The sequence below is a fragment of the Theropithecus gelada genome, chromosome 14 (assembly GCF_003255815.1).
Source record: "Theropithecus gelada isolate Dixy chromosome 14, Tgel_1.0, whole genome shotgun sequence".
NCBI lineage: Eukaryota > Metazoa > Chordata > Mammalia > Primates > Cercopithecidae > Theropithecus > Theropithecus gelada.
The window spans coordinates 13,867,374-13,881,617 of record NC_037682.1 but is presented as its reverse complement, the minus strand read 5'-3'; the positions used below and the strand labels follow the sequence as shown (position 1 = coordinate 13,881,617).

Genomic DNA, 14,244 nt, shown 5'->3' with positions numbered 1-14,244 from the left:
TCCACAACAGAGGGACTATCCCTAACCATGGAGAGAAAAAGAGAGAATAATCCCTGCATCAATCCAGGGTAAAATGAATAGAAATGAGTGCACTGCCCAATGTTCTCCAAATTTTGACCATGTTTCTTGGCTGAAGACTAGACCTAAAGTCAGTGCTCTGAAGAGATGGATTAAAGACTGACCTACTTGATATTCACTGTTGTATTAGCTTCTTACTGTTACTGTAACAAATTACTATAAATTTAGTGTCTTAAGACAACACAGTTTGGTTATCTTATATTTCTGGAGGTCAGAAGTTCAAAGTGGGTCTCACTAGGCTAAAATCAAAGTGTTGGCAAGGGCGTACTCCTTTCTGAAGGCTTAGGTGACAATAAGTTTTATTGCCGTTTCTGGCTTCTGTAGACTGCCTATGTTGCTTGGTTTGTCATCCTGTCCTCTACCTTCAAATCAAGCATTGCAGCATCTTCAAATGTCTCTTGAACTCTATTCTGCCTCTTGCTTCCACTTCTAAGGATTCTGTCATTATGCTGAACCCACCTGAATGATCCAGGAAAATTATCTTATATCAACTAATAAGCAACCTTAATTTCATCTGCAAATTTAATGCTTTTTCTTACGCAAACAGAACAATGGTCCCCGAGGGAGGTCTGCGTTCTAATCCCCAGAAGCGAAGGATTAGGAGGACAAGGATGCAGACCTCCCTGGGGGACCATCACTCTGCTTACAATCACTAAGATATGGAATCATAATATTCTGTCAATGATATGAGTTTCTAGTACTCAGTAGGATAAGATGACAATTATCTTTATACTACCTTCCTAACTTTTTAAAGCACTTTCATCTTCCATGCCCACAATAGCACTGGGAGGTACTGAACCAGGGAATAAATGTCTGTGATTATTTTATCAGTGAAAAAAGTGAGAAGTTACTTCAGCAGATCAAGAATTGGTCAAGGGAATGGCTGCCACTAGGAGGCAGGTCTCCTGACTCCCAACCAGTGCTTTTTCTCTGATGACATTGTGGTTACTGGTAAATGTTTCTACTTGTCATCTCCATTTCTCACATTCTTTTGTTATGAGTTTTCTCCTAGGGTATGGATGGCATGGTGCTCCTCTTAAGTGTGCTGGAATTCTGCATTGCTGTGTCCCTCTCTGCCTTTGGATGTAAAGCGATCTGTTGTACCCCTGGTGGGGTGAGTATTGGCCTTCATTTGAAGATTTCTGTATTAGTTTTCTATTGCTGTGTAATCACTTACACAAACTTAGAGTCTTAACACAGAACACATTCATTATCTCTCAGTTTCCATGGTTCAAGAGTCTGAGCCCAGCTGAAGTAGGTCCTAGACTCAGGATCTTACAAGGCTGTCATCAGGAAGTTGGCTGGGGCTGTGGCCTTGCCTGAAGCTTCTGATTCTCTTCCACGCTAATGTGGTGGAATTCATTTCCTCTCAGTTGGAGAACTCATGACAATGTATTTTATCTTTGAAACCAGCAGGCTGCTAATGCTTTAATCCTCTCATAAAGGGTTCACACAAATGGGTAAGGTCCATTCAGAATAATGCCTTTTTTGATAAATTTGAAAGTTAAGTAGTTAGTACCTACACACAGGACTTGTATCTCATCCTATACACAGGTTCCATCCACACTCGAGAGAAGGGAATCACAAGGGGTCAGTGAGTGCCACCTTAGAACTCTGCCTAACACAATAGCTACATAAAAGCTCTTTTCCCCTTTCTGTCTACCTCAAAGTGCATAACCTCTGAATCCAGATATGAGGATATTTCACAATGAAGAGGACCCCCAAAAATATTTTATTTTATTCCATTATCCTATTACAACAATTTTTCCTGGAATATTTCCATGAAATATCTTGATCTCAGACTTCTCTATCAGTCTGTGCCCACCTACCCACTCTCTTACCCTGAGACCTGCAGCTGACGCTGCTCCTGGCAGCTAAACCCAAAGAATGTCACACAGAGAGAGGAAAGTAGGGAATGGAAGGAAAGAAGAGACCAAGAAAGAAGCTCTAGGAAGAATGGGGAGGAATATCCTCCAAGGGTTGAGGGTGCCAGAATGAGGAAATGGATAGTAAAACCCCAACAGCTACTCATTAGCTTCATTACACAAAGGCCCACAGGCAGACGAAACCGACAACCAAATAATAAAATAATCATACATGATCATAGTTTGATGACATGGTTCTTCTGGTGCCCTTCTCCATCATCTTATACCTCTTTGTCTTCTTTTGAGATTCCCAGGCAACACCACATCCCACTCCTCTACAGCCCTTCCTCACTGAAGAGAGATTGACTATAGCACATTAACTCTAATAGTGGGTTTTGCATTGTAAAACCTGAGAAGTGAGAGATTCTCAGCAATTACCAATGATTTTATAATTTCATTGACCAAAGCTTTTTATTTTTACTGGGTGAAACATTTGGACATGGAAGCAAACCCTTTAGTAACTTTCATGTCAGAGTATTTAAGCCTGTGCTCCCTTCGGCTCTTAGCATAGGAGCTGGGGAATGTTGTTTCCTAATCTCTTGGTGTGAATTCAGAAAAGCAGTGGTTTGGAGGCCTATGATAGCTAGGTCTCTATCTCTTCCTGGTTCTTTCACCAACACTATGTGACAATGAGTTTGTGGAAGAACAACCAGAACTTTTCTGAGTTTCGCGACGATCCCTGCTATTCTGGGCCAGTGTGGTTTTTGCAATGCGTTATTTATAACCAGCAAATCATGATTTGGGTATGTTGATGCCATCAGCATGAATAACCTCGTGTGGAAGAACAGCCTCATAGTTTTCATGACACCTTGGTTTACCCAATGTATTGTGCACTGTCATCCACATGTAAGACTGATTTACTCGCAAGACCAGGGCAGTGGTCATCAGCAGCTCGGGTCAAGAGCTACCACTGAATGTTGTCTCCTAAATCAGGCCTGATCTAAAGAATGACTGAGAAGCCCCACATGCTTGATCTTGAGGATGAATCAGAGAAGAAAGAGTAAACTCTGATGATGATGACTTTATGTGGGCAGGAAAGGGGCACTCTGAGGTTATTTGGGTGACTCGCCTATGGCATTCTGATTGTTTCACAGGTTGTGTTAATTCTGCCATCAAATTCTCACATGGCAGAAGCAGCACCTCTCACACCACTTAATGAGGTTTGAGGCCACCGAAAGATCAACAGACAAATGCTCCAGAAATCTATGCTGACTGTAACACAAGAACCTCACATAAGAAATTACCAGAATCCAACTTCGATACTGAGAGACATATTGATATCATTATTATATGTAATCCAATTATGAACTGTGTGTGTATATATAGAGAGATAATAAATTTAAAATTATGTTCTCATTTTTCCCCTGGAACTCAAAAACTCATTTCACTGGCTCTTTGTCGAGAGTACTAGACGTTAAATTAATAAATAATGCATTTAATGAGGCAACAGTACTTGAAAGTTTTTCATTCATCGTAAGAACTTTATAGGCATTAAATAAGGCATTAAATTGGCAAATAAGATCTGGAAGCAGAAAAGCAAAAAAGGTATTGCTAAAATGAGGCCTCCATGCAAAACACATACTTCTGCTCCCCTGTATAATATTCCTCCCATTTATTTAACTTTTTTCTTCTCCCACCTATGGGGACCACAGGGCCTTTTCCTTCGGAAGTGGAGATACGTGGCCATCTCCCCCTCCCTTTTTCCTCTCCTTCTGTTCTTCCCCCATAGAAAGTACTTTGAAATAGCACAGTCCATCCTTGCACGTGCACAAGCTATCATTTGAGTAAAAATATACATGGAGTAAAAATCACATTAAGCATCAGATTCAACTTATATTTTCTATTTCTTCTTCTTCCTTTCCCTTCTCCCACCTTCTACTGGGCAGAATTATATCTTAATCAAATTTGTATCCTATGCCATATATGGAAATGTGCAACATATGATATTTGTTAAATACATTTGTTTTTATTGCAGAGCAAAAATAAATAAAATGAGAAGCAATACTTTCATATGCTACCTACTTCCTTTTCAGATGCAAAATGGTGGAAAGAGACTAAGTGTTGATGTCAAAAATACAGTGTGGTGCTAAATAATGTGGGCTTTCTAATCAGACAACCCAGGGTTTTTATCTTGCTATCCCATCTTTGTTGTTTACTACCTATGTAGCTATGAACATGCCACAAAATTTCTCTGTGCTTCATATTTCTTTTCAGGAAAGTAGTAATAATATTGTCTGTCCTATAGACCTATGATACTTGGTATCGTATGATATGATACTTGGTATAACAAAGGTAGAAAAACCAGGACTCTGATTGGCACATATGGAGCCTCAAAGATATGTATGTGTTATATCTTTGCATATAATTTCTTTATATTATATATATGATATAATTACTTCAACATATAATGCAGATATGTATTTTATATATCAAGTTATTATATTCAGCTTTCTTGCTATAAAATTATGTTTTATTTTAATGTCACAATCTCATAATTATATTTATGACATCATATTTTTAATTTCTTGGGAAAGTTTTTCTTATTCCAGCTTTAAAATATATTATTTTGTATTTTCTTCCCTTGCTTAATAATTTTGTCTCTGGCATTTATTTTTATAAATATTGTTTAATATTGTATATTGAACATATTTTTCATATTATTGGCAATTAAGACTATACTACTTAATGTAGAGCCCATCATCACCTCACTGACATTAACTGTTAATGTTTTACCATGTCATAAAGAGATATTGGTCTATTTATGTACCTAATTCCAATCTTTTAATTATTGTGTATGTGCTGATATCTTGTTTTATTTCTCCAATATTGTATTAATATTTGACAGATTTTGGTACTCAGCATTTATTCCCCATTTGTTCTGACAATGACAGTCTGATTTCCTCCAAAATATCACCATTGTCTAATTCTTAATTTATGTACAAGGGTGGAGCTCACTCGACTCCCAGCTTCAGGAGTTGACCTGTGTCCTACATCTGGGAAATGGCAGAATTACATCAACTCAGCTAGAGTGAAGTTCTGTGGTAGCCTTGTGACCTAGGAAAAACCAATTGTGTGAATGACTGACACATTTCCAATCAAAATTAATCTCATCATTTTCACTTCAGTGACCAAGAAATGGTCTCCCCATCTTTCCTCTTTCCTGTTGGGTTTGGAGCTGTGAGGAGGTAAGTTTGCTGCCATCAGCAGCCATATGAACCCCGTGACAGACAGATGCTCACAGGCAAAAGCAGAACTGAGAAGTGCCAAGTGAAAGATCAGACCCTAATGTAATTCTTTTGAGTCTCCAAGTCAAGTTTTACCTGGAGTTAACCCAATCCCTGGGGTTAACCCAATCCCTGGGGTTTTAAATATATAAAGACAAGGAAAGAGATTTATTCAGATAGTGTAATAACTGGGCAAAATCCTTCAATGGCTTCCTCTCTAATTCAGAATAAAAGCCAAAGCTCATGTAAATCCTACAAGTCCTTACATCACCTGATTCTTTGTTGTTTTTTGGATTTTTAAAATATCCTGACTTAAATCCTGATATATTGCTTTGAGAGTGCCTTCTCTTGGTGATAATTAGTGCATACATAATTTTCTTAAGTTTAACATTTATATAAGCAACCTAAGATTAGTGCATTTTTAGCTGTAAAAAGTTCATGCAAATATTTTGTGCTATTAGTGCAAGATATTATCATTCCAACTTTTAGACAAGACCACCTGCACTTGTTTCATGTCATGTGATTTGAAATTTATTCTTCATTTGGTTATTCTTGGTTTTATCTATATGTGACTAGAAAGCAGTAGGAAAATGTCCATGAGACTTTGCCTCCTTTTGCTACATTTACAATAAAAATAATTTTTGGTGTTTTTTTTTTTTTTTTTGCTGTTGTTGTTTGAGAGAGAGGGTCTGGCTGGGTTGCACGGGCTGGAGTGCACTGCAACCTCCACCTCCTGGACTTAAGCCATCCTCCCACCTCAGCCTCCTAAGTAACTGGGACTACAGGTGTGCACCACCATACCCAGCTAATTTTTCTATTTTTTGTAGAGATGGTGTTTCACCATGTTGCCCAATTTGATTCCCTGTCTGCTTAATGATTGCAAGTGGCTGCTCTGCTAGGTTGAAGTTGGGCCAAGAATTACCTTTGTAGTGGTTGGTATGGTAGGGATGGTATGGTTAAAGTTGAACTCATTATTGAGGGAAGTATCTTGGGACCGTGCTTTGCCTTGTAAATAATTGGGGGGGGGGGGGGGAAGAGTTATAAGGTCTTGAATATATAAGGTGATCTTACTGATAACTTCAAACTATAAGTAGTCAAAGCTCTTCAGGTAGATGCAAGATATTTGTGACTAAAAATGATTTTTTAAAAAACATCTTAATCCAGTATTTTTGGGTTTTTTTTGTCTTAGACTCACTGAGGCAAAATGAAGCCTGAATTCACACTAAGTTAAATTTGTGTTATCATATATTTCTGTCCCCTTTCTCCTCTAAAATCTAATTTCTCTTCTCTACTAGTCCTAAATATCAAAGATTATAAGAAAAGTAAGGATAATTAAAGATTAAATAATATTGAGGCTTGTGTATTTTTTCAGCCAATGATAAAGAAATGGGCAATCAATAATGAGCAATTGGTGAGTGTACTATAATTAGCATTGTTGCAAAAACTGCTATCTATTGAGAAAACATGCATCCAACTATTAAAAGTAATTTATGTTTATAAAATCAAAGTAAGCTCACTCATAAATGTAAGAGAAGTCTCGAAGGGCTCATTGTTTTAACAGTGATAATAGGTATTTTTACATTTGAGGTTGTAAAATGATAATACTGAATACTGTATGCAAAGTCAGGGGGCAAATCAATATTTCTAACAGTGATGTGTCACCCTTACATAACTCAGTAAATTGGATCATAGACCATGGAACAGTTTGGGGAAGAATCATCTCGGGTGTGCCCAATGACCATTAGAAATCTGTAGTTTATCTTAAATTAACTATTTTTTAAATTTGCCATTTTCTACAACTCTTATTTTTCCTGATTCTGAGTCCTAATCCCATAAACTTGCAATACTCTATGGAAAGGATTTCAAGAGAGATATACTTTTATCTTTAATAAAACCATGAATTACACCAGAAGGAAGGAAATAAAGAGTTGAAGGTCACGGCTGTGGCTGCTGAAGTAATCGATGCATTTTATCTTAATACTTGACTAGAAATTTCCTGTATCTTCATTTCGTATCTTATTATGAATCTTCATCATTAAAATGTATGATAGCTTTATGGTAGGTCTTGAAATCAGGTAGCATATGTCTCATGTTATTTTTCTTCATTAACAAAATTGATTTGGTCATTCTAAGTCTTTAATTATTTCATGTAAATTTTGGAATTACTTCATCAACTTTGTGCAATCCAAAATGACCTTCTTGGATTTTGATAAAGAAGGTATTGAGTCTATATAGGTCTATAAGGGAAAATTGCCAACTTAACAATATTGAGTTTTCTAATCCATTAACAGAATATACCTATTTATTTATTTATTTATTTATTTATTTATTTATTTATTTATTTTTGAGAGGGAGTCTCGCTCTGTCAACCAGGCTGTAGCACAATGATGCAATCTCGGCTCACTACAACCTCTAACTCCTGGGTTCAAGTGATTCTCTCACCTCAGCCTCCAAGTACCTGGGATTACAGGCATGTGCCACCAAGCTAGGCTAATTTTTTGCATTCTTTTAGTAGAGACGGGGTTTCACCATGTTAGTCAGGCTAGTCTTGAACTCTTGACCTCAAGTGATCCACCTGCTTTGGCCTCCCGAAGTGCTGGGTTTATAGGCATGAGCCACCACTCCCAGCCTATTTATTTAGGCCTTCATTAATATGTCTCAGCAAGGTTTTGTCATTTTCTGTTAACCTGAAGAACTTCCTTTGACATTCATTCCATTGATTTTTTTCTGGTACTGAATTTTCTCAGATTTTTTGTTTGTTGTCTGAATACATCTTTATTTTACCTCCAGTTTTAATATTTTCACAGGATGTTGATCCTATGTTACAGCTTTTACCTTCAAGTACTTTAATGATGTCTTTTAATTGTCTTTTGGCTTACATAATGGCTTATGGGCAGTCTGCAATTATTATTATCTTTATGCTAATGTGTCTATTCTTACCCTCTGCTTTTAACATTTTATTATTCATTTTTAGCAATCTAAGTTACGCTTTGGTGTGGTTTTATTTTTGCTCATCCAGCTTGCGATTGATTAGTTAAGCTGTTTGCATCTGTGGGTTTATACTTTTTATCAAATTTAGAAATTCCAATGATTTATTCAAATATGTTTTCAATTCATTCTCTCTTCCTCTTGTTGGATTCAGATTACATGTTAGACCACTTCATATTGTCCCACTGATGTTTTATTAATCTTTCTAGACTTTTTTTCCTAATCTTTGCTTCAGATTAGAGATTCTATATCCATCTTCCAGTTTACTAACCTTTTCTTCTGGAAGATTTAATGTGTTGTTAATCATAGGCAGTGATTTATTCACTTCATGTATTGTGGTGTTTATCTCTAGAAGTTCTATTTGGTGCTCTTTTGTATTTTTCATTTTTATACTCTTTGCATCCATGTATTTCTAGGAATTCTTATGCATGATTATAATATATATTCTAAAGCACTTCTCTTTTGTTGTAATCTGTAATTTACAGGTCTGTTTTTATTAATTTTTCTCCTGGCTATTTGTTATTGTGACTTTTCTGCTTCTTGGCATGTGTAGTAATTTTGGATTACATGCTGGATATTTACATGCTGAATTTTTATTTGATTGAGTGCTCAAATTTTTCTTTTTTCACAATGTATTACTTTTATTTCTTGCAGGAGCTTAAACTTGAAGACCAATTTGATTCTTCTGAGACTTTTGAAAAGGCATAATACGGAGGGTGTATTAGTCCCTTCTCATATTGCTATAAAGAACTACCTGACACTGGGTAGTTTATAAAGAAAAGAGGTTTAATTGACTCACAGTTCCCTAGGCTCTACAGGAGGCATGGCTGGGGAGGCCTCAGGAAAGTTACAATCATGGTGGAATGTGAAGGGGAAGCCAGCATGTCTTAGGTAGTAGAAGCAGGAGGAAGAGAGAGTGAAGGGGGAAGTGCTACACACTTTTAAACCCCCAGATCTTGTGAGAACTCACTCTTATGTGAACAGCAAAGGGAAAGTCCACCCCCATGACCCACATGAGACTTGAGTGGGGACAGAGAGCCAAACTATATCAGAAGTTTTATAGTTGTTGTTAATTGGGTACATGCTTTAATAGTAATTGACTTAAAGCATGATCTTTCTGGAGGTCTCTATTCTACCCCCCAAGTGTTCATGGAAGTCTCTGCATTCTAGCTGATTGGAACTTGAATGTCTGTCAGCCCTGTGTAAGCCCTGGTAACCATACAGCTTACAACTACCTGGCTAGTCTTTAACTGTATTTTTAAACTTTCAACCCTCATGCACAGCTTATGTTAGACAACAAATTTAGAATGTTTCCCTGCAGATTTCTGGACCTCTGTCTCTGCATAGCTATACCCTTTATGGTTCTCTTCTCACTCACTATAGCTGTCTCAGTGCCCTCAAATTCTGTTTTTTGTCCACTGAATTCGGCAATATCAGAATGGATCCCTCTCCCTGACCATGGTCTGGAAAGTTTCTTCATGCAGAAAACCAGAGCAATTATTATATTCACATTTGTTTTCATTGTTTCAATGTTGAAAGTCCTGCACTAACTGTTTCCCAATGTCTGGAAGCAGTTGTGCTTAATTTTTTCCAGTTTTATTTATAATATAAAAAAATGTGTGAGACAAGTTCTAACTCTGACACCCAGGTTTGAGTGCACTGGTGTAATCATAACTCACTGCAGCCTCAAAATACTGGGCTCAAGGGATTCTCTGACTTCAGCCTCTCAAAGTGCTGGGATTAGAGGCATGAGCCACTGTGACCAACCCAGTTTTCTAACTGAACAGAGTGGAAGATTAAGTCTGGTTCTATCACAATTGGAAGAGCTGAGTTTCAACTTTAAAAAGAAGATCACAGGCTGGGAGTGGTGGCTCATGCCTGTAATCCCAGCACTTTGGGAGGTCCAAGGGAGTGGATCACTTGAGGTCAGGAGTTCGAGACCAGCCTGGCCAACATGGTGAACTTCGTCTCAACTAAAAATAAAAAACTTAGTTGAGCATGGTGGTGTGCACCTGTAATCCCAGCTACTTGGGAGGCTTGGCAGGAGAACTGCTTGAACCCAGGAGGCAGAGGTTGCAGTGAGCCAAGATTATGCCACTGCATTCCAGCCTGGGCCACAGAGTGAGACTCTATCTCAAAAAAATGCTCATGAACACAGATGTTAGCATTTTTATTTCATTTGTTTATATTTAAAATTGATTTAAGCATGCCAACATATGTAACTTAATCAAATCAATACTTATAATTTAAAATATTCAAGCCAAAAATTGAAATACTGTCATTTTCATATGTTGATATTTTAGTCACCTTATTTTGGTTTCATAAGAAGCAACTATTAAAAGACACTAGCATATCACAGTTATTTTTTATTTAAATTACTTTGTGATATTTTCCAATGTTTTATATAGTAATATCCAGACAGTTTTAATATACACTCAAAAGTTTTGTTTTCACACAGTATAAATACAGGAAACAAATAATGAGACAAAGCTATACAAATCCAGGGAAAATACTTAAATCTTTGAATTTATTAAAATATGTCTCTCTGTTTGAATTTTGAGTTTACTGTAGGAAAACACAGAAAAGATGTGTAACTTTCTTTTGATTGCCTGGTGGATACGAAAACAAAAAACAACTAAATTTGAGATATGGTTTGAACAAAGCTGATGATGCATTTGCTTTCCTGTTTGAATCTCTTCAAGATCAGCAACTTGTTTTTTTACTGACTAAGGTTTGTTGGGATTGCTACTGCTCATGTGATTCCCAGGAACTTAAGTACTTTCCAGTAACTGCGTGAGGCTGATAATACTAGATTTTAAAAAATTCGTCTTCAATAAGTACACTCTTTCCAGCAGAGGAAGCAATTCTGAAAGTTCTTTGTGGTTTCCCCTCTGGATCTTTTTATCATCAATGTCAGCAAAGGGTGGTATTTTCCTTTCTGTAAAAGGTCAAGACTGCTTGTTTTAATCCTTCTCAGACTCCAGGTACAATTTCACCAGATACAGCCTGTAACTTGCTCCCATCTCTTGAATGCACATTTTCAGCTTGGCCAGGAGGGGCTGGACATCAAAAGGAGGAGCGTCACAGTCTGGATGGGGCTCAGAACCTCACAGTGCTATATAAGCCAGCTATCATCTGGGGTTTTTTTCCCCCCTTAAGCCAGTAGCTTCAACCCTTGTCGGTTACTTTCAGTAACTGATTTTTTTTGTCTTAAGTTGCTTTGTTTCTTCTTAGTATTCTCTCCCATATTTAGAGAATAATGAAAGCATTCCCATTTTACCTCCAACTCTGAAGCCATAGAAACTGTGCCCATAACAGGGTCGCTAAATGGCCTAAATGACATATATGCAAATACATATACACAAACACACATGTGTCTGGAATATATATAAATTTGTATATTATTTGAAAATATATTAAAATATATAAAGAACGTGTATATTACATATAAATTTATATATATTTCATATCATATAGGCATATACTTTTTTTCTTATATTATAAAACTCTGGCAACATCTGCATGTAATGTAAGAGTCCTTATTTGTTTTGTTGACAAAGATTATCTGTCCCAGAATCTGGATTAGAAAATTTAGTTATTTAGTATTTGGTTGTATTATTTCAATATTTTAATTTAATTTATTTTGGAACTAGAAATCAGCCTGCAAAGTCTGCAAATTTTGCTTAGAAAGGTATCAAATGCATAAATTTGTTTTAGCTGACCTAGAAAATGGTTTATATTTCACTTTTTGTTTTTTGTTTTTCTATATAAAAGATATTTAAGAAGAAAATCAGTTCGAAGTCTTTGTAAATCTGATATATTCTCTATTCCCAATTGTATTGCCCAAGTCAGAGTCTATTATTTTCCCCAGGCAGATATTTGAAAAGACTTAACAAACACCAAAGAATGTACTCACATGAGGCTTTTGTCTAAAGGCGGAGAGTACAATGCAGCGAGAGAGAGAGCAGGCAAGTACTGGAGACATTCCACAGTGCAAGATCCCCACAGGCCTAACCAGACACATGAACCATGCCAGTTTCTGACTTGAACTGCCCACATCTATGCAAGAAACTCTCTGTATCCCATTAAATAGTCAGGCTTGTCAAATTCATTAAGCTAGTTGCAAGTCATTAGCAAAGAAACTGACCTTGGGGCTTGCTGAGAGAGTTTAAAATTATTCTAAACTGCACATTATAAATTCCAATGGTCTTATCTTGACCAGGAGCCAAAATTCATACATTCAGCCATCCCCAGGATGAAGACAGAGCTCTTAAGTACCTCTGTACATTAACTCTATCTCACAATATCTTCATTCAAGAAATATTTATTGAGCATCTACTGCATTCCAGGTACTACTGGGAATATGGAGTGAACTAACTGAGCTGTCTATGACCTCCTGGAGCTGACATTCTAGTTTCGTTCTACAGTTACCGTTCAGGAGGCAGTTTTAGCACATTCAATGCGAGTTCTCAGTTAAAAGTGAAAATGAAAACTTGGCATAGTTTCTAAACTTTAATGTTTTTATAATTAGCCTCTTCTCATCATACTGAAACCTCATTGACCTGCAAACTTGAGAGGAAATACACAGATTTAATCTAATCTCTGAGTTTTTTGGTTGTGTGTTACCTAGCAAAATAACACAAAACTGAAGAGAAGTCAAACTTACAAAAAATGTAGGCCGGGCGCGGTGGCTCAAGCCTGTAATCCCAGCACTTTGGGAGGCCGAGACGGGTGGATCACAAGGTCAGGAGATCGAGACCATCCTGGCAAACACGGTGAAACCCCATCTTTACTAAAAAAAATACAAAAAAAAAAACTAGCCGGGCGAGGTGGCGGGCGCCTGTAATCCCAGCTACTACTCGGAGGCTGAGGCAGGAGAATGGTGTAAACCCGGGAGACGGAGCTTGCAGTGAGCTGAGATCTGGCCACTGCACTCCAGCCTGGGCAACAGAGTGAGACTCCGTCTCAAAAAAAAAAAAAAAAATGTATGCCATATGATTTCATTAATTAAAAAGATCATGCCAATGAAACTAATCACAGGTATTAGAGGTTGAGATGGTGATTACTTTGGGGGTATAGTGGCTGGAAGGGAGCAAAGGGGCTGTATACCTTCCTAGTACTTGCTACTTTCCAATTTTTAATTAGGAAATAGGAACACACATGTCTTTACTTTTTGATAATTCACGGAGCTGTATGTTGATGATTTATGCCCTTTATGTGCTCTTCCAACTAAAACATTGACACTAAATCCCTGTCTCAGATTCTGTTTTCTAGTGAACCCAGACAGAGGGTGCTTGAGCTGACATCTACTATATTCCAGGCACTATTGGAAGTATAGAGTGAACTAACTGGGCTGTGACCTCATGGAGCTGACATTCTAGCTTCATTCTAGAGTTGCCATTTACAAGGCAGTTTTAGCACATTCAATGTGAGTTTTGAATGAAAAGTGAAAATGAAAAGTTGGCATAGTCCCTAAACTTTATTTTTTTTCCTTATCATTAGCCTCTTTTCACCATAATGAAACCTCACTGACTTACAAACTTGAGAGGAATAATACAGATTTAATTTAATCCCTGAACTTTTTGGTTGTGTGTTGCCCAGCAATATAATACAATAATACTGAAGAGAAGTCAAACACACACGAAAATATATGCCATATGATTCCATTAATTAAAACGCCAAAACCAACAAAACTAATCGTGGGTATTATAAACAGAGACAGTGATTACTCTTGAGGGTGTATTGTCTGGAAAGGAGCAAAAGAGTTCTGTACCTTCTTCATACAAGCTATTTTCTAATTTTTAATTGGGAGTTAAGAACACATATCTTTATTTTTTGATAATTTATCGAGCTGGACATTTATGATTTATGTACTTTTTGTGTTCTTCCAACAAAAACACTGGCACTAAATACCTGTCTCAGGCTCTGTTTTCTAGTGAACCCAGGCTAACACGATGAAAATTAATTTTAAAAAAAGCTTTTCCACATTCTTATGTAAATAGATTATATATGAAGACATTTATTTATGT

At 37.0% G+C, this 14,244-nt stretch overlaps 1 protein-coding gene across 3 annotated transcripts in view; it reads left to right on the top strand.

Moving 5' to 3' along the window:
• The window catches only part of MS4A4A (membrane spanning 4-domains A4A), a 28,890-nt gene extending 24,883 nt beyond the window's left edge, over nucleotides 1–4,007 (top strand). For all 3 annotated transcript variants that reach the window (XM_025357934.1, XM_025357936.1, XM_025357935.1), the window contains 2 exons: nucleotides 1,091–1,192; nucleotides 3,098–4,007. In XM_025357934.1, the coding sequence (XP_025213719.1) occupies nucleotides 1,091–1,192; nucleotides 3,098–3,169 (174 nt within the window). In that variant the 3' untranslated portion in view covers nucleotides 3,170–4,007. The remainder of the gene's footprint in view (nucleotides 1–1,090; nucleotides 1,193–3,097) is intronic.
• Nucleotides 4,008–14,244: the final 10,237 nt, after the last annotated feature.